General features: G+C 35.7%; 1 protein-coding gene across 3 annotated transcripts in view; it reads left to right on the top strand.

Moving 5' to 3' along the window:
* LOC145669648 (ankyrin repeat and sterile alpha motif domain-containing protein 1B-like) overlaps positions 1-22,294 on the top strand; it is a 332,601-nt gene that overhangs the window by 275,948 nt on the left and 34,359 nt on the right. For 2 of the 3 annotated variants that reach the window (XM_081737895.1, XM_081737894.1), the window contains exons 11-12: positions 7,894-8,211; positions 20,138-20,283. In XM_081737895.1, coding sequence (XP_081594021.1) covers positions 7,894-8,211; positions 20,138-20,283 — 464 coding nt within the window. The remainder of the gene's footprint in view (positions 1-7,893; positions 8,212-20,137; positions 20,284-22,294) is intronic. The other variant, XM_081737896.1, reaches the window with a different exon arrangement.

The raw sequence follows: 22,294 nt of genomic DNA, 5'->3' as shown, positions 1-22,294 counted from the left end.
ATATGGCAGAGGTATTACGTTCATACTGTAGACATACCCAATGTCCCACTTCGCCAATTTGAAACCAGGAAGGGGCTCGGCGTACATTATGCTTCGGCAGAAGTAGCACTACATTGACATCTAATGGCCCACTTTGCCCATTTGAAACCAGAAAGGGGCTATGCATTCCTTATGATGCGGCGGAGGTGCCGCTTTGCATTAGCACACTCAATGGCGCACTTCGCCAATTTGTGAGTGGGACAAACATCTTTCCGGCAAGAAATGTTCGCAATATGCTGCCATTTACTGGAGCCCGTGAAACGAGAAATTTACAACGATAACATCATATATACTTACGAAGATAATGCTTTAAAGTATTCACTTTCCAACAAAAAATAAATAAATAGAAAAAAAGAAAAAAAGTAGTCAATAATATAATAGTTATTTGTTTATAGGTATACTTGAAAATAAAGCTGATATGGAGATTAAAATAAATAAGTTCCCTGTTTAAAATGAAATTTGATTATTTTAAGTCACTATTAATCAGGTTTTAAAACGAATACTAGGCAATAGTACTCGTAAATTTCTCGAGTCTTTGGCAAGACTAGTTCAATCAAGTTTTAGGTTTATATGGTTCATAAATAGAAAACTCTAGGCTAAATTGATAAAGTGATCGTACGAATACAATGAAGAGAGTATGGACGCTAGAAGCTAGGCAAGTCATTACGCAGTGTATTTCAATAACGAAAATGTTTTAAATGTATCATATCAGTCTTCGAGACCTCTCGTGATACTGAAGGATTCTGATCACTTCTAGGTGAAATTAAGAAAAATATCAAGACATAAATTTACGAAACGAGACGATAAATTTCCGAGACAAGACAAGCTTTTTCGAGAATCGAGACGAGACTTCTACAAATTTACGTGTCTCGTCTCGTCTCGTCTCGAGGGCAGCAATACTCGTAACACTTAGTTGATAACGATAGGATCAAATTGTTGACTAACATGACTAATTTTGGTGCCAGATGTGCAGCGATATAGGTATTCACTATGACTTCACAGTTTTGGGAGTACCCAATGAAATAATATAGGCTATATGTTGCTTAATTCGTTTTGAAAATCGCTATAGATTTAATTAGGGAGGACCTAAATATCTTCATAACAGTTATCCTGATAATGCCGGTGTCATGTTTTGGACCACATAATCCAGATGACAGATTGTGCCCGCATAAGGATGTCAGGTTAATTGCGATCTCATAATGCATTTCAGACGCCAATTAATGACTAAGATAACCGATTTGAATGCACGTTATGTTTAGATAAGGCAGTTCGCAAGGCATAGTGTGCTAGTTGACATAGTCAGGTGGTTTCAAATGTAGGCTGGAGATTAGGGATGGGCACGAGTGAATTTTCTTTGAAATTCGACTCGACTCGAAACAGACATCTTTGAGCTCGACTCGAATTCAGGTCGAGGTTCGAGTCGAGCCAAAGCGAGCCAAATCCTGTGTGTAGTTTCAGGTACCCTCTTCAAGTATCCCATATAGACAATGTAATAATAATAATAATAATAATAATATTATTATTATTATTATTATTATTATTATTATTATTATTATTATTATTATTATTATTATTATTATTATTATTATTATTATTATAACAATACCGTGTATAAACATGAAAGATAGGCGGTTTGTATCTGAAAACTAAAAACTAGACTGCCAACCTCGGTAGTCATAAAATCGATTAGGCAGGGACGTTGTTCACGAGGTCCTGGGTTTGAGTTCGGAGGACCAAAAATTGTTAAAAGTATAGGGCGCAGGCCAAATATATTCAAAATTACTTCAGTGATTTCAAAACAAGTTAAAACGAGCTGAACGAGCGAGCTACTTATCAAACTCGACTCGACTGAAAACTCGACCTCAAACGCAGTGACTCGGCTCGGAACTCGAGTTGTGAAAATTACCTTTGACTCCACTTGAATTCGATTTGAGTTTCATGTCGAGTTGAGTTTTAGTTCGACTCGTACCCATCCATACTGGAGATCGCAAGACGTCATCCATGTGTTCGAATCCCGTTCAGGCCATGAGTACCGTGCATTGCCCTTTCATTATCGAATGAATAATGAAAGTGAATGATTATGATGCCGTTGGTGAAATGAGAGAATGGAAGAACTTGGAGGAAAACCAATGGCCATCACGAGCTTATATGCCCTGGGATAGAGCCAATGACCCTTCCCACAAGAGGTGAGTGCTCTACTACAGAGTCATCGCGCCCCTATTTATGTTATATTGGAATTCTTTTTGGAGATTGTCCTGCCTTTATTTACATCCCACTAACAGAAGTATACATTCTTCACATGACTGATCAGTATGCAACCTACAAAGCAGTAGAGTACTTTGGGTTGTCTAACTTGAGGGGCGCCTGATATATTATTTTCAACCTCCAGAGTTTGTTGTCCCAGCCTCTAGTCGAAAACAAAGAAACAGTTTCCTCCGCGATAAAATTTGGTGAAGATCAAATTATCTGTATGCAAAACCTGGTGGCTTTAGGTAATTCATTTCTACACTGAGAAAAAACTATGTGCTGCTCGTAAAAAGTAAGTTACATTCGTAAATCCTGTAGTTTTTGGACTTAACGTACAGTAAAGGTATAACCGAAAAAGTATATTTTATACGCACTTCCCGTATAAGTGTTCTGAATAAACATACTTTCCGTACGAACGGAAGAACTCACAGGGTATACAGATGGACGTATGGAACATATAATTGATATATGTAACATACGTATATGTATGCAATATACGGAAGACTGTTAGGTGTAACATAGCGGCATGATGCAACATCTAAACGGGAAAAGTATGTAGCATATGGATAATCTATGTTCCGTACTGATTTCCGTAGTAAACATAAGGATTCCGTATATTTGCACAATATACCGCTGTCCGGATAAAGAACTTTTCTCAGTACATGCGAAAATATGATGGCAGGGACACACACACACACACACACACCTTATTTTATATATGAATACAGATAATAGTAATAATCTGAGGCACATGCTTTACATGGATAATGCGTAACATGTATGAAGTGTATGAATTTCTAATTGGAATCCTTTCGGAGGCCAATAAAAAATGAAATGAAATCTTTCAGTTTAACGGCTCACGAAGTTTAACATCCCACGATTATGCCCGTTAGGGTAAGGGATACGTATGATTAAGACAAGTGAATAATGATTGAGGAGTTGGTGGAATGATAATGTGGGTGAGACGGAAGTAACCGAGAAAACCCACGGACACGATGTTGTCCACCACAAACTTACTTTGCCGGGAATCGAATCAGGGACCCCACGCAGAGGCGAGCGCTCTACCACTAAGCCTCTGTGCCCCTGGGAGGCCAGTAAAATGGGAACGTCAGGTGAATTGTTAGGAGGTGAGTTAGAATATTTCCTGATTGAACTGTTTTAATATATCTACCATAGGATCCAGTGGGTGGTAGAATGCTTACCTTTGGGACATGGGGTCTCTGGTTTGATCCCCGGCCAAATGAGTTTGTGATGTACACTCATGTCCAAAATTATTGTCGCATATCTATAAATATGTTGTTGTAGGAATATAATTTGATAACTAATTCGCCCGGTATTTCTTATAATGTTAGTTTGTGTATAATCGGCAAAGACATGTATGTGCCAAATTTCATGTCAAAAGAGCAGTAAACAAGAACAATAAAACGGAAATTAAACTTTCTTGTCCTTTTAGCAAGATTTTGTTTTACTCATTCTAATTTTCGTATTTATAATTCTTTTCCTTTGAAATTTACCACAAATATACATTTCCCGATTATATACATAGTATTAAAAGTACCCTCAAAATCATTATCATATTATATTCTTACAAGAAGACAGTTATAGATATGCGACAATCATGTTGGACATGAGTGTACATCGTGTTGGGTTTTCTTGGGATACTCCCGTTTCCTTCCACATTTTCATTCTACCAATTCTTCCATCATCATTCATTTGCCTTAATTATCCGTCTCCTTGAGCCTAAAGAGCATAATCGTGGGACGTTAAACTGAAAGATTTCATTTCATAGGATCCAGTAGCAAGCTTTTGTTTTTGAGGCAGTGAACCTGACTCTGTTCCTGATTTCAGAGAATAAGTAGTTACTTTGAATTCAGAAATTCCATCATCATTCATTTGTGAATATAGCACATTGCTTTTAGTCTAAAGGACACGACAGAATGTGGTACTAACATTTTCTCTCTACTCCATTAATGTCACAAATGTTATTTTCTCTTCATCGTGATCATTAGGTAGAATTTATAGCGGAGATATTGTATTGTGGGTGAACCATAAGAAAACAACTACCAAATAGATATACGACTGTTAGGTGTATCCGTGTCTATATAGAAGGAAAGGGGAAACGCTGGCTATATGGTGGTTCTTCTGTTCCTGATAATGATACTCGTATATTCAGAAATACAACAACAAGCCAGGACGTTGAAAATGCCTCTAAAGTTAATTAGCCTCCCATGGACGAGATGATGGGCTTTTCGCGGACGTGGAATGCAAGAGCTCATCCGCAACACTTGTAAGCTAATGAGGTTGCATATATTAAAGAATGATGAGACTGAAGGAAACGCTATATATCTACATACACTGTTCTCTATCTCTCAGACACTCTCGCGGTCTATGAAAAAGATAGCGAGTGAGACAGACTGGAAGTTACGAGTTGGCTTATACTGATGTGGTTTTCAAACTGATTTTTTTTTTTTTTTTTTAAGAATTGCTGTAGCAGCAAAATTTTGATCTAACCTGTTGCGAATGGTTTTAACAAAGCTTAATGAAACAGTAAACACTTATATGTATAAAAGATACAAACATCAAACTGTTAATTGATTAAGGCTCAGTAATGGGGTTTGCCAGTTCAGTATTCTTCCTCTATGCAGCTTTAGGAAGAAGAAAAGCATATTCTCTTGTTACTCAGTACATTAATACGACTAGTCACTTTCCTATTGCGGAACAAAAAATTATAACTCTGTTTTATATATCTGCTCTGTCCGTGTATCCGTCCGTCCGAGAGACAAAAATCGCAAGAACTACGCGATCGATTGGCTGGATTGCATAGGCTCAAAATTACGAATTAAATTCGTTCATGAAGGTGATCCACCGGAGCTGGTAGAAATCAGCTATTTCCTGCGGGCCACAGTAGCTCAGTAGTAGAGCGTTCACCTCTGGAGCATGGAGTCCCTGGTTCGATCCTAGCTCGCGCCAAGTAAGCTTTTTGGTGGACAGACACACGTGTGGGGGGTTTCTCCCGTTTCCTCCCACTTTCTTCATTCCATCATGTCATTCATGTCTCATCATCATCTCCTTTATCCTAGCTGGCATAATCGTGGGACGTAAAGCTTCAAGATTACATTTCATCAACTATTTCCTATTTCAACATTATAGAACAACGGTAAAAGGTAGCAAGAAGCGATTTCCTACAATCGATTAAGCAGTAATGTAATTCGCAAACAACATGTTACTTATTCCGCATGCCTAATTTCTCCTAGTATTCAATGAATGTAATGCGATTTCTGTCCTACTTCATGAGTTCGCGAACTTCCTATTTGGGTTGGAAAGATCACGCACCTGCATAGTTGGGTGGAATTTTCCAGATTGATGATAAACTATTTCTATATAACGCTAGTTTCGGCAATGAGCATACTCAAATACTCATCTTTATTATTATTATTATTATTATTATTATTATTATTATTATTATTATTATTATTATTATTATTATTATTATTATTATTATTATTATTTGCACCAAAACCTTTCTTATGAATTCAAACATAACATATGTTTGTGAAAATGTAATGTCCTGCGTTACACTATTCACGCAAAACGTTGATCGTATTTCTCAGCAAACAGTTTCTATCGACACTATAATATATTCAACTGACGACTGTATATGCACAGGTCTTAGTTCTCCATTCGTTGTCACTCACCAACCCTTCTCCTTCCCTCCCTTCTGACTTTCGCGCAATCTCTCCTACTGCCCGATCTCTCCTTACTTTTACATACGTTCATGTGAACTTTTTTCCTCATTATTGATTAAAGTTTTCTCTCATGATCGTGCATTTTCATTTTTTTTTTTTAATGTTCCATTGAATCAAAGGCAATAGTAGACAGCGTACCATTACACTCGGTTTATAATGCATCTCGATATTCCTCCCCAAGTAGACCTCCATTTAAACTTACTTATTGATGTTGAGCGTGACCTCCAGTGCTCCGTTCTCCTCACGTAACTCTGTATATGGCCTTGATTAAAAAGTATTTTTGTATAAATTATAGTTTAGATGAGTTCTTATTAGTTAATAGGTGATAGAGCACGCACCTGTGGTGCGAGTAGTCCCTATTCGGTCCCAGGCCATGGGTATTTGTTGTATACAGCATCGTGTCGTAGATTTCTTCGGATTGTGGTCCATGGGTTTTGACTTTCTCCACTCTCCTTATATTATCCTCCCGCCGGTTATTTCACAATAGGATTACCTACGGGACAACAGACTAGAGCAGCGTTTCCCAACCTTTTTCAACTTGCGGCACGCTACGGGTATAACTTGAATTCTCGCGGCACACTCATACATATTATTATTATTATTATTATTATTATTATTATTATTATTATTATTATTATTATTATTTGCAAATATAAAATACCATGGTATTTTTTTTCTGTGATTACTGATCTCTTTCTCACAGAGATGAAAGCTTGATCACTGGTTTTCCCCTCTAATTCATTATATTTATTTTTTATTTTAATTTTAAAATAGAAAACAATTGCAATGAAATATAGGACTCAGATTTTTAAAAATACGCTTTCTTTTTTGAAAACTGTATTCAACCTTTCAGTAAGAACGAAGATCACTAAATAACGAACGAACAAACAAATGTCTTGTACTTTTAACTTTGCTGTTTTAACCAAAACCGGTGCACATTATTGCAATCACAGCTGTTGAACAAAGTGTTGTTCTGTCATTCACGTGCGAATGAGTGTTCTACGAACGTTCACTTGACGCGCTACCGTACAAGTGCTTCCATTTCTCGCTATTATTATGACTTTCAGTTGAAACGTAACATAGCAGCTAACTGTGGAAATGTATACGAGCCGAAACACTGTCTGCTACACAGTAATAGATGTAGACAGTAATTTTTCCATGGTAGAAATTCATAGTAATGTGAAATACAAAAATTTACATTTTTCCCTGTGTCTTCCAATTTGGTTGCTATAGAATTAATAATTATGTTTCGATTTCCTCGCTGCACGCCAGCGGTCCATGGGAAACGCTGGACTAGAGTGTCTCGTCTCGAAAAGATGTGGGGAGATGTTTCATCTTAGTGTATCTGTTTCTATTAGAAGAGCCTTGTCTCGTCTCATATTTTGTAACAAAATTTCTCTTCTATCCCGTGAGCAACCCCATGTCACGGTCATTTACTTTGTGTTAGTTCGTCTCCTTAGCCTACAGGACATAATCATGAGACTTAAAATAAATGTTTCATTCCCTCTTATGGACACTGTAATGAAAACGTGGAGTGCTTTTAACGTTACTGTATACTATAGCAGTAGCGCCCTTCTCAAATCACCTACCCATGTGAAAACCTAGTGCTGTCCCTTATACACTATTCATTGGCGTCCATTCACTTTTTCTTGAGCCTTATGACATGACTCTACTTCAGGAAAACTGCCTTTCCATCTGAAAACCTAAGGATGGCCCTTATCGAGATGCATTCACTTTTTCTTCAGCCTTATTTGCTCAGTTGAACTTACACAGAAGATTAAATAGGATATCGTAGAATTTTGTTTTCATTGTATCAACACTCGTTTTAATAACAACTTGAATTGTTGTTTTTATTTTGCAGGACTCTTCAAAGGATCAACAACACCGGCTCCTGATGGTAGCGGTCGCTCCGCCGAACGACCAAAAACATTACGGCGCTTAAAGAACGTGTACGAAAATGTAGGCCAAGAAGGTGCAAACGAAGAGCTAGACGATGGAGCTGGTGGCAAAAGATCGTCTCGAGGATCAGATAAAACACAGTCATTATCCATCCTTAGTCCGTTTGATGAGCAAGAAGAATGGGCGAAAATCTCGGAGATTATGGCGTCCTTCGGCACTGGCCTCGTTCGAGAATCTGTCTTCGTTAACGAGCTCGAAAAGGAGTTTCAAACTAGACTTGGTAAGTTTGATCTTTCTTATAAATCTCGTACAGAAAATTGTCCTCTTTAAAATTCGTTTTATTGCCTTGCAGAAAGTTTTGAAATGAATTGTCTGTGATATCAGAAATTCTTGTATATACGAGAGTCATACTGAAAGTAATAGACAACAGCGTTCCGTGATTTTTAAAAGGAAAAAAAAAAAGCTTAATCTACAGACTGCTTTACTTCTTTACTTTACAACAGACTCCATTTCTTTCAACCGTTCCGAGGCCTTTACTTGATGCTTATGTTTCCATCTTTAAAATGTTTAACCCGTCTTGTAACTCAGCTGACAACCATACGCACGCTGAAGTGCATTGTGAATTTTAACGATAGTAATTCCCCACACGGAATATAATCAGAGCACGTTGTCCAAACAAAATATCCCTATCAGCCATTTTGAAACAAACTGCCTCGGAGCATAATCGTAGAACATTAAACAAAATAAATAAATAAAAAGCCTACTCTCACGCAATCGAAACTAATGATGTTACACAACTGCGGTCGCAATTATTTACTTTGTTTGTATATGTTGATTTTCTTAAAATGTTATTGATTATTTACGGTATACTCCTAATACAATAGGCGCACTTTAATCCGGGATTGTGTGGTTGTGCACATTCTGTAATGTGGCATTGATCAAGCTCTTTCGGGTAGATTCGGGCGTTTGTTGACCTTAACTGTCACTTTCTATTTCAGTACAATGTTTCCAATTTTCTAGCGGGTTAGATTTCACGCTTGCACAAGAATACAACTGTGTACATGCAATGTATTGTATTGTAAAATGTTCTCGAGGTCCAGCACGAGTTATTGAGGGCTTTCTCATGGCATTGTGGATAGCGTAAGGCCCGGATTCGGTTCACAGTAGGAACTTATGTGGTTCGGACCTCACGATAAATTGTAGATCCATATCTCTGTAACCTCGTTCCTTAGAGGGACGCTAAATTTAAATCAAACCTGAACCTTGTTCTTCCAGTGGTAATACAACTAATAAGCCTAAACATGCGACTCTCACTATTCACCAAAAACTAAATACAATTATCTTGAAAAAGGCGAAAATTTTGATTCTTCGAGAATTTACTATATAAAAATTTTCTTCGGCAGTTTATAAAGAAACGAACAAATGAAATCAAATAATTTATCCTTGGTAGCGCTCTAAATACTAAAATTAAACACTGGAAAGCCAAAGCAATCGTGATTGAAAGAATGGAACGTCTGTAAACTTAACAGGAATGGCATTGCTTTAATAAAGAAAGATTATCGCAGTTGTTTTTCCACTGAAGAAAGGGCTACGGAAAAAATATCTTTCAGAATTCACCCAATCTGTATGTCAGGTCAAAAGTTGTTGGGGATTGTACAGTGAATTTCCGAATAAACTTTTTTTTGGGGGAAAGAACTTTGGTCCATTGTACGCCACCGTTCAGCTGGAACTGGTTACGTGATCGCGTATTCCAAATCTATTGGTAGCGAGATTGTGTAGTGGAGAACGGCGTATAACGTGGTAGTTGATTCAGCACTGCGCCATACCCAAGCCCATGTTACTAGTAGGTCATGTTCTTAATCATCTGAGGTGAGCAGTCTCTCGATTGGTTTGACGCATCTTTCCACTTTTCCTTTTTCTGGGCCAGACTTTTCATTTCCTTGTAGCTTTTCTTCCCTTTATCTTGTATTATTTGGTCCGTATATTTTAATTATGGCCTTCCCTCAGGTATTTTTCTTTCTGCAATTACCCCCATGGCTACTGAAGTGGTTTATCCTTGTTTCATAATGTGTTCAATCATCCCATCTCGTCTTTACAAAATAATATTCGTAACTTCGATACTTCATAAGGACGTTAAAAAAAAAAAAAAAAAAAAGCAGAAACTTGGTATTTCGGTTCTACAATGAGCAATAATTACTGTAAACATGCGATCACTACATTCGTGCCCCCATCGCATTATTATAGCCGAAGGCTATTGCACTATTCTTTAATCAAAATGCCCTTTGTATGTGCCTCTTGTAAGATTTCATCGTAAACTAGCAGCGTTCACCCCGCTTCGCTGCGGTCACCCCGGAACGCAATAAACTTTGTTACTTAGATAATTTTTACTTTTTCGCTTTCAAGTGATATGATAAAAACCATAGAAGATTGCAGTAAATCTTAACATTATATCGCCTGTCATTTATGTTAACCCGCCCCGCTTCGCTGCGGTCATCCCGGTGCTGGCATATTGTAAAAGTGTCTGTAAAAATAAGCAAATCAATTAAAAAATTTTAAACAGAAGATTCAAGCTATTTTCCGCTGTATATCGCCTGTCATTTATGTTAACCCGCCGAGTGACACGGTCATGCGGGTTGCATATAAATACGTTTATTTTTACCTATGATGAACTAATAACAAAGGATTTGTACGTTATGGACACCTGAATGGTCAATTATCTCAAGACACTGGTAATTAAAAATTAAAGTGATATGATAAAAACCATCTAGGGTCCAAATCCTAATAACCCCCCAAAAATGAAAGAAATTGGTTCAGCCGTATTAGCGTGATGAGCGGACAAAAAATTGTACGTTCTCTTTTATATATATAGATTCATTTTTATATCTACAGTTAAATAGTAGAGCTATGTGCGTCACAGTTATTTATGAGTACCTGTGTCACTGCTTGGGCTATATATTTCACTGTTGGGAGAAAAGTAAACAATAATTGAATGTAATCTATTAAAATTGGAGCACGGTGGCTCAGTGGTAGAGCGCTTACCCCATAATGCATGGGGTCCCTGGTTCGATCCCTGGCTAAGTAAGTATGTGGTGGACAACACTGGACAACACCATATCTATGGGTTGTCTCGAGGTACACCCATTTTCTTCCACCGAATTTTCCATTATTTTCACTTTCCTAAATCATCCATCTCCCGTAGACTAAAGGAGATAATCGTAGAATGTTAAACTGAAATATTTCATTTCTTACTTAAAATTTTATATATATACTAGCTGAACCTGCCCTCTCTCCATATCGCATCATTCACATAAAAGCATGAATCTCCTTGTCATTCCTCACAACATCTCTACATGTCCCTTTACAGATACAAGTGAAAGAAGTCTTGATAAAAATCGGCAAGGGGGTACCATAAAGGAGAGATTTTCCGATTATTTTTTTCAATATCTCGCACCGTTTGCAAGATTTGAGCTTTCTTCCATTGGAGTTTCTAATTCATGTATGATCAGTATTTTCTTTTTTTCTTGCATGTAGCATGTAATGAGCAAATACATTACATACACAATTAATTATAATGTCAATGATATATTGTGTTCATTGGGCAAAACAGTCCAAACAATAAAGATTCATCTTAGACTGGAGAAATGGTATATCCTTCTTTTCCATTATCATTTTTGTATGAAACAAACGCCTGAGAGATATATTATTCCTGTATACAGTTATGTGGTGTTGGAATGTATAAATCGTAGAATATGATGTTTTACATTTTTAAAATTTCAACACTTCCAGTGTACCCCTAAAAATGTAATAAAGAAATAATGGCCATATTTTTTTAAAAAATATTCAATTAGAATTGGACAATCTACACAAAATTTGGACTCGATCGGTGAAAACGGCACCTTTCTAATAATTGTGGTTTTAGAGATGCCATTGTTGAAGGCATGATTAGTGATGGGTAAATTCCCGGGAAGATTCCCAAAATGGGAATTTATCCGGGAATTTATGTACAATCAGGAAGAAAATTGCATTCTATTACTATATGATGATTTCAAAGTTGCATTAATTTTTATATCACAGCATATTATTACTGTTGTCCACAGAGGATTCTTTAAAATGTATATTCTGAACGGTACTATGTAACTTTATTAACACTTTATTTTATTTTGAGAGTACGCATAAATGTATATATATTTACAATATGTTCTATGAATTAAATATGTGTGAAAAAATTATATCGTAAGACCTAATACTTTTAAACCACTAAACAGTTTAAATTTATATGTAAGTGGATTTGATCAACTTGACTCTATTACTGATATTATAAACACATTAAATTTATAAATGTTATAAACCAATTAGATTGGGTAAATGCTAGAAGATACATGTCTCACCAATTTATCAACATTTGCGCATACAGATTTATGTTCACAAAATTTTCAAGATACTTATACATACTTATCTTTATATTTTAGCACGTAACATTGCCATACACGATATTTCATTCTACCTATTTGTCGAAATTCCATACGTTAATTCACATGTAAATGAAGTCCGACTACCTCTTCAGAAATTCGAGTCAGAGAGAGGAGACAGGCCGACATTTATTACTAATAGTACTTCAGGGTTCAGAGTTTATTAATAGTACTTCATCTCTATTTCTACATAACTCTAAAATACTTTACAAAATGGTTCTTTTTCATCATTTGTAAATTAGTACTTTGCTAATTTTGGCTGTTCTTTAGCTTTGGCTGTTCTTTAGCATTCTTTTGCACCTACTTTTTTGCGATATTCTATTCCGATGTGGTTGTTTTATGGTTTCATACGTTAAATTACGTTACCAACATTAAATTCAGACAGCATTGCAGAGCGAGCGTTTGCGAATGAAGGCGGGTTAGAGCCCCGCATGGCACGTTGTTTTCTATCTTCGTTATCAACAATTCACGTTCTTTTCTCACATAAATCACTTCCACTTACCTTTCCGTTTTGTATAAATCCCCTACTGCCCTAAAAAAAAAAAAAAAAAAAAAAAAAAAAAATTGTGTTCCATACTTTCTTGACTACTTGAACATCACTATCAACTCATTTCTTCCGTAAATCATCCTACATTTTGCTAGTTTTGGCCCCCCAATACTAAACAATTACCTTACTTTTTAGTGCAAATGGAAATGGAACTTAAAAAAACTCATATTATTAGTTATATAAAGTACCGTGAAAGTACAAGAATTTAACCTCCAAATTCTTTAAAACCTAGAAGTAAATCATAATATATTAAAATAAAGTAATTAGTCATATGGTTCTTATAATTTGGAAGATAAAGTAGAGAAATGGAAATAAATTCCTTCCCGGGAATTTATAGGCCAGGGAAAAAACCCGGGAATATTCCCATTTTTAAATTCCTTCCCACCGGGAATATTCCCACTGTCCATCACTAGGCATGATAGACAAACACATAAACCTAGCATTTTAATACATATACTAGCTGAACCCGCGCTCTCTACACAGCGCATCATTCACATATAGCATGAATCTCCTTGTTATTTCTCACATTTGTACATGTCCCTTTACAGACACAAGTGAAAGACGTCTTGATAATAATCGGCAAGAGATACCGTAAAGGGGAGGCTTTTTTTAATTACTTTTTCAATATCTCGCACCGTTTGCAAGATTTGAGCCTACTCCCGTTGGAGTTTTTAATTCATGTATGATCAGTGTTTTTTTTTTTTTTCAGTATGTAATAAGCAAATACATAAACTAACTAACTCTATGGTCTATGGACTCCGGAGGTTCAATGCCGCGTTCACCAAAGCTCTCCACTGACTTCTATCCTTAGCCAATTGGATCCAGTTTCTACTTTGTATTCATATTTCTGCGAGATCCATCTTAATATTGTTCTCCCATCTGCGCCAAGGTCTTCCTAATGGTCGTTTTCTGGCTGGTCTCCCAGTTAAGATTTTGAAAGAGTTCATTCTTTCTTCCATCCTGGCTACATGACCTGTCCACGTGAGCCTTCTAGATTTGATGACCCTAACAATGTTGGATAAACGGTATAAATTATGTAGTTCCTCGTTAAGAAGTTTCCGCCATTCCCTATTCCCGTTTCTCTTTGGTCCGAATACTCATCTCAGGATCTTGTTTTCAAATACTTTCAATCTATGTTCTTCCTTCCGAGTAAGCGACCATGTTTCGGAACCGTACAAAACAGGCATGATTATCGTTTTATATATTTTAAAATAAGCTAATACATTACACATACAATCAATTATAATGTTCATTTGGCAAAACACTCCAAACAATAAAGATTCAACTTAAACTGGAGAAATGGTATATCCTTCGTTTTTTATTATAATTTGGCCATGAAACAAACGCCTGAGGGATATGCAGCCCCTATATACATTTATGTGGTGTTGGAATGTATGATAGGTAGGATATGCTGTTTTAGTATTTTTTTTTTTTAATTTCAGCACTTCCAATGTACCCGTAAAAATGTAATAAAGAAATAATGTCCATGTTTTTTAAATATTCAATTAGAACTGGACAATCTGCGCAAAATTTACAATCGATCAGTGAAAACGTCATCTTTCTAGAGCCTGTAGTTTCCGAGATTTCGCTGTCGAAAGGATTGCCCACAAACGTATACCTATAGTTTAAAAAAACTCCAAAGATTGCAGCACAATTCATTGCCTTTATTTTGGAGAAGATTTATTAAAATGGAAAGACTTTGAACTATAATTCACAAGGATAAACTTTATGAAAAATACCTCTTTAAAAAATATATTTAAAGTACACATACTTTAAAATATTTGTCTTTGTTGTAAACTTGAAATCACAAATAGCCGTAAATCAAAGGTTTGAAATCCATTGTTGTAGGTTGGAGCTCAGGCGACTTCGTTGTTATTGTGGCATTTTAATAGATAGATATTTTTATATACAGTACATAAAGTAAATGAATTATCTATTCCAGCTGCCGAAAAATACTATCAAGTGCATCACAGTCAACAAACAAGATATATTTAAGTGACATAAATATTTGCTTTTCTAGAAGACTACGCATCAGATTTTGCCTTCAAGCATGATATTTTGTTCAGCTTGACGTGGGCTATCTGTCTCATTTTGGAACAGTATCATAGAAAAACAATAATTAAAAGTTTAAGGGCTCTATCAGGGTGTTTATCGGTCACGAAAGTCATGAAATCGGAAAACGGTTATGAAAGTCAAGAAAAAGTTATAGAATTTAGCTTTTGAATCACGATTTTTTTTAAAAAAAAAAAAAAAAGTCTGTACAAATATAAGTAGAGACTGGAAAATTTTATACTATAAAACGTCAAAATTCACCAACAAAAATGTCTGTGATCGGCTTTAGACGCTATCAAATCGCAAGCAAAGCACGCTTCTATCGCATGCATGAAAGTTTGGCGTAATTCGCTCTTGGGAATGTTACGAAATTTTATGGTTTGGTAAAGAAAAGGTCACGAAATTCCATTTTGGAATTTTAGTAGACACCCTGTCTATGCAGAGTCGTTTCTAGCGTTGTATTAAAGATTTTTTACTAACGTGTAACGCTAACTGTCGTATTTAAAAAACGTTCATGAAGTAAACAATGATTTATGTCGAAGGTCAGCCATGACTTCTCCGCAGGGTTGTCCAAACACATTGACAGAAATATTGGTACGAGAGACGCATTGTCTCTTATAGTGATTTCTCTAATTGTGTTTGAATATCCTTGCGGAGAAGACTTTGCTGGCCTTCTTCAATATAAATCGTTCTTTACTTCATGAACGTGTTTCTAAATACGACAGTTAGTATCACATTAGACTCTTTCCAGCCTTAGAACAAAGTAGACGTAAACAAAGCGAAATGTATTACTCCGCGGTTCACACGTGCTTCGGCAGCCAGAGACGTGAACAGCAAGATCGTCTGCTAGCTTACTGTCGTCGCATAATTTCCACAGTGTTAAGGCTATAGTTGGTTTGTAAATAATTAACGTACTGACACTATATTGGAAATATGTATTTTCTTAAATCCTTATATAAACGAGCTTACCGCTGTTCCTGTGTCCTCTTTTGTGTTTTATAACACGAGACGAAAATGGATTATTGTCACATATGGTCGAAAACTCTGCATTCTGCTATAATTTTAAATGAGTGGGATAGGCGCACGAACGCATACGCATGCGCAGTAAATACTATATGTCCAAATACGCGTGAGGTTGAAATAAAGCTACATCTGTTGTTAAATATTATATATATTGCGTTTATTATCACAAAATGCAGGATAAATTCAGATATCTTTATTTGAAATTATTATTTTAGTAGGGATTATATTGCGGTAGGATACTAGTGCAGTGAGTCCAACAACCAATCACTGGTCATCGACCCACTGGTAGTCAGGTGGGTTTGTTTACATCTACTTTTTTCTAAGGCTGGAAAGAGTATAGTCATCTCTTAATACAACGCTGCAGACGACGACATGGCCCTAAGAGTTAATTGTAAATTTTGAGTTATATTTCATTAACTATAATTACTATATATTGCCACCTTGCTTGTCTTATAATGCCAAGCTTGATCACCTTCATGTTAAGATGTACCATGCTTATCGTACACCATCTGCTTCTTCATACCCTGTCTTCCCGTGTGCCCAGGAGACAAAAAAGATCTCAAGAACTACGTGGGTCGTTCAATCTATAAGTTTCCCTAAGCTGTAACATACTTATTTTTTTTTAAAGATACATTTGTAAATTATACGTACATGTGTAAGTAGGTTCTTTCTCACCTTTCCACATAAATCCCATTGAGATTCAAGCGTTTAGATCACTGTTGCAGCAATTTATCCAAACCCTTTGCAAAATAATCAGGGCTCTGGGTATTTAACACTTTTCTGACACTCCGCTTCACTTCTTCATCTGTTTCTAAACGTTCACCTTGCAATGTAGACTTTAATATTTTTTTTAAAAAAATGGAAGTAACTCGGCGCTAAATTTAGCCTGTATGGAGAGTGTGATAGCCGTTTCCATCCTAATTCTTCAGTTTTGTGTCTTGTTTGTGTGCTAAATAGGGAGTGGGCGTTATCGTCAAGAAGAGACCGGGTCGTTATGTCTAATTGCGTTTTCCTCAAGAAGAGTTCAGGTTTAAGATAAGGGATCTGGTCTTCTGTCAACTGGTGATGAAGAAGTGAAGCGGAATTTAAGGAGCGTGCTAAATAGCCAGAGCCCTGATTTTTTTTACAAAGGATTTGGACAAATTGGTGCAGTGGTGGGACAAATGCCTGAATCTCAATGGGGATTATGTGGAGAAGTGAGGAAGGACCCACCTACACATGTATGTATAGCTTATCTAGCACCAGTATGTATCTTGAAAAATAATTTTTTTTACAGCTTAGGGAAACTTATATCTAGAACGACCCAAATACGTACTTTATGGATCAGCATCGATTTTGGCCAGAATATACAGAGAGAATCAGATTTAAGAATTGAGTTCTTTGATGCTGGAGATCCATCCACTTGATCCGCACTCGCCAATCCGAAAATGATGCTCGCCAATATCTCTCACGAACAAATTATAAGAGCCCCCCTTCCTCCCACGGCCTCTGGTTTGACAGACATTACATTACGGCATACAATTTCAAAACCACACAATTAGATTCAGGATAATCAATTTTAAGACTTCACGGTTATATAACTTTCTCTCTCTATTCTTAAGTACCAGTTGTCGATTGCAGTTTTCGGATCAAAGTCCTTAAGTGAAGGACCACTGATGGAAATTTCAGCAAATCATCCAGTGTGTCCGTCTTCAGTGAATTCCAGTAGGTAGTCTTAACTCTGTTGAGACTGCTGAAGCCTCTCTCACATGAAGCAGTACTCACAGGTAAAACTGTACAACATGTGACAATTGGAAGCAAATTTGAGAATCTCGTAATGAAAGGAGGGGCGAATGACAACGTTCTGAAGACTTCACCTTTCATATCCGTTGTGAAGACTTCACATTCCGTGTTTTCTCTCACTTAGTGACAATTATTTTCGTGGGAATCAGAAACTGCGCAGTCCTGTGAGTTCAGACAGAAACCATTCCTACTGAACACTGGTCGCCAGCTCTAAATTTTCAGTCGCCACTGGCGACCTGAAATTTTGCTTCCTGTCATAAGCGGTTATTATAAATAAATTGCTCCTTGATAGTATGCAACCCAAATATACCTAAAAGTCAGTTTGGTTGCATACCGTCTTCTGAAACCGGATGTGATAGAAACTTACTACCACTTCCGATTTCAATATAAATTGAGAAAATATCACGCTGTACAAACCAAACTCATTCACGTGGTGACATATGACTGCTACTTGTTAGATTTATTTTAAAATATTCATTTTTCTCGATTTCTCGGAAACTACACACGAGGATTTATTCTCACCTATATCATTTTGTTTAGCTTAATGAAAGCTATTCATTGATATACGTCTCATGGGGCCATAGTGGCTCAATGCTAGAACGTTCACCTCTGGTGCATGGGATCCTTGGTTCCATTCGAGTTCGCAGCAAGTTAGCTTTGTGTTGGACAAACACAAAGTGCATTGTTTTTTTTTTTTTTTCGGGGTTCTCCACTTTCTTCGTTCCACCATTTCATTCATTCTCATCATTACCGTCTCCTTTAACTTAGTTGGCATGACCATGGGACGTAAAACTTAAAGATTTCATTTAATAAACATCTCAGTTGGACGTTTTTGGTGATGGAATTAATACTTAAAATTCATTAACGTAACATTAATTTAAAAGATATTCCATCGGTTTTGTCTTAGTGTGTATACTTGTTGTTTGTCTTTTGTGAAGTAACTTGTTTATCCTCGTTTATCACGGTCTGTTAGAAATTGAATATAACTTCTGCGAGATCAACACTTCTCGTCACATTGGCACTACTTACTTGTCTGCAAAGTTTGTGTTTGGTTCGTTCCTCCTCCTCCTCCATCTCGTTGTGTGAGAACTTCTCTTCTCCCTTTTCTTCTTGGTTTGCCCGGCTTCCTAGTTTAAGATTCATTAAGCTTAGCATGAGAACAACCTCGTGCTAATGACCCTGACTCTACTTGTAGTGATGGGCGCCTCAACTGCTTGGAAGCAGCCTTCGGGAGTTCCGAAGAGAAAATGCACTTCACAAGTAATTTGATCCCCCTAAAATGTTTAGACGGTAGAGTTCAAGTGTTAAGACGGCAAATTATCCCTCCAGTCCTTCGGAAAAGGGGTGACCTGTGACGTTAAGTAGAAAATCTCCCGAGAAAGTACGAAGAGTGACTTTCAAACTCTCTCTACAGTGATACTTTCCCCCTGGAGCCTTAACGGAAGAACAGGGGTTTTATACCGAAATTATCGTAAATCGATATTAATATTCTGTAGTAAGAACGCTCATACCGTATGTACTTCGTTCGTTGATTAAACAGAATAATGTAGATGAGAGACTGAGAAGGTTGGGCTAATTGCCCTTTCGGCGTTTATATGTAGTGAGAGAACAACCAGATGTATGATGGCTATTTGATAGTGAACTACAGTTCTGAAGTATTTCATAGAATTGGCGCATAGATGGCAGTACTATAAATTATACATCTCAGAAACTTATTCTGGAGAAAGAAAAAATTACAATTTTAGATTTTGTAAACATCTCGAAAAATTCTGAAACATTTCAAAAATTATATATGTATGGATTAAATTTATCCATATTCAGTTTGCACACTGCTTATTTGTAGAGCCGTAAGAAATGCAATAATTTTATAGATTCATCATCCGTCGTATTAACGGAAGATCCACTTAAACGAACCCATTTAAGAAATACAAATAACATTATAGTCCCTAAACAACGTTGTTACATCCTTTTCCCAATGTTACCTAAAATACAATTTCTTGTTTTGATTGACAGGATATATATATATATATATATATATATATATATATATATATATATATATATATATATATATATATATATATATATATATATATATATAACATATAATTGTGTAGTTAGCAGTGTAAACTGTTCATTCTGTACTGCATTATTCAATTTATTTACCTATTTTCTTCCTTTTACCGCCCTAAATATTGCCGTACGTGAGTGAACTAGAATTAATCATTCAAATTTGATTTGTACTACTGTAGCATTGTACTTTCTCCCTTGATTTCCTTTTTCTCTCTTAGCAATTAGAATGTTGTTTAGTCGTTGTAATGCATAATTTCCAGTTTCTTTTGTAGGACTGAGCCGATCGGATAGCGGGAGCAGTCCATCGTTAGCGGGAACGACTGTGGGTCAGTGGTTGGCGAGCCTAGGCTTGGCTGAGTACGAAACACTTTTCATCAACAACGGATACGATGACATCGACTTCATTGTAAGTGTTTATTTTGTACGATTCCCTTAAAATGCTTTCTTGTGTAGTATATTATATACTGCTCGTTACTATAGTAAATGCTGTTTCTGTTTGCAAGTAACGGTACGTATGTTTTACTGTGCATTTATGAAATGATTTTTTTTTAAAACTTAAATCGAAGACTGGAACAAGTGTATATTATATGTTTCTAAAAAGTAATAATTCAGTAGATAGCAGCATATCACTTGCTAATTCCCTTCACTTATTTCGATTTCGATATTTGCATTTGCCACCAGTCAGACCAGATAGATTTCTCATAGTAAATTAAGCATGGACTGTTACAGTTACATATTGTTTTTCTCCATTTTCTCGAAATCTAAGCATGAGTTTTCATAGTCATATATTACTTTTTTTTTTTTTCATTTTCTCGAAAACTAAACATGAACTTTTCCAGTCACACATTGTTTTTTCTCGAAAACTAAGCATGAGCATTTACAGTTACATATTGCTATTTCCTACATTTTCTTGAAAACTAAACATGAACTTTTAGTCACGTTTTTTTTTTTTTTTTTTTTTTTTTTTTTTTTTTTTTTTTTTTTTTCGAAAACTAAACTTGAACTTTTTGTCACATATTGTTTTATCTCCATTTTTTTCGAAAACTAAACATGAACTTTAGTCACATATTGTATTTTCTCCGTTTTTCTCGAAAATTAAACATGAACTTTTATTTACATATTGTTTTTTCTAAATTTTTCTCGAAAATTAAACGAACTTTTATTCACATATTGTTTTTTCTCCAATTTTTTTCGAAAATTAAACATGAACTTGTAGTCACATATTGTTATTTCTCAATTTTTCTCGAAAACTAAACATGAACTTTTAGTCACGTTTTTTTTTTCTTCCGAAAACTAAACTTGAACTTTTTGTCACATATTGTTTTATCTCCATTTTTTCGAAAACTAAACATGAACTTTTAGTCACACATTGTTTTTTCTCCAATTTTTTTCGAAAATTAAACATGAACTTTTAGTCACATATTGTTTTTTCTCAATTTTTCTCGAAAACTAAACATGAACTTTTAGTCACGTTGTTTTTTTTTTTTTTTCCGAAAACTAAACTTGAACTTTTTGTCACATATTGTTTTATCTCCATTTTTTTCGAAAACTAAACATGAACTTTTAGTCACATATTGTTTTTTCTCCAATTTTTTTTGAAAATTAAACATGAACTTCTAGTCACATATTGTTTTTTTCTCAATTTTTTCGAAAATTAAACATGAACTTTTAGTCACATATTGTTTTTTTCTCAATTTTTTCGAAAATTAAACATGAACTTTGTCACATATTGTTTTTTCTCCATTTTTTCGAAAACTAAACATGAACTTTTAGTCACATATTGTTTTTTTCGCCACATTTCTTGAAAAGTAAACATGAACTTTTAGTCACATTGTTTTTCTCCGTTTTCTCGAAAACTAATTATGAGCTTTTTAAAAATTCTAATATCGAACTTAAGTCTTTTCAGTAACACCAAGTTATACATAAAATAGAAACCGTTATAACATTCCACAGAATATATTTAGACCAACATGTGCAATTTGGATCAGGGAGTGGACCCATCACAGAAGACTTACTGGTGTCAAGGGCCGTACGAGACAATGTACAACATTTTCACAAGAATTGAATTGCCATCAATTCATAAAATCGTACGTCGTACACTAATATTAAATGAACATAAAAACTGTTACAATAATAACCAAAATATTACTTAGTAAAGAAAAGTAGAAAAATCTATTTATTTACCATTTTAGTGAAACATTTTACCAGTCTGTCAATGTTCGGAAGTACATTCTACACTGGATGTTCCAACGTGGAGGATATTTTTAAATCGGACATCAGTTATCCAAAGGAAAAATAATCAGCTCAGTGTAAAAGATTACGTAAGAAATTAATTTTCAATAACGTGTCAAGCGGGCCAAATTAAAGAGCAAGTGGGCCGGAGGCGGCCCGAAGGCCGGTTATTACATATGGCTGAC

Source organism: Thermobia domestica, chromosome 14, assembly GCF_964235325.1.
Source record: "Thermobia domestica chromosome 14, izTheDome1.hap1.1, whole genome shotgun sequence".
In the NCBI taxonomy this organism is placed as follows: domain Eukaryota; kingdom Metazoa; phylum Arthropoda; class Insecta; order Zygentoma; family Lepismatidae; genus Thermobia; species Thermobia domestica.
The sequence above is the reverse complement of the archived record's forward strand: the minus strand, read 5'-3'. Positions and strand labels throughout refer to the sequence as shown.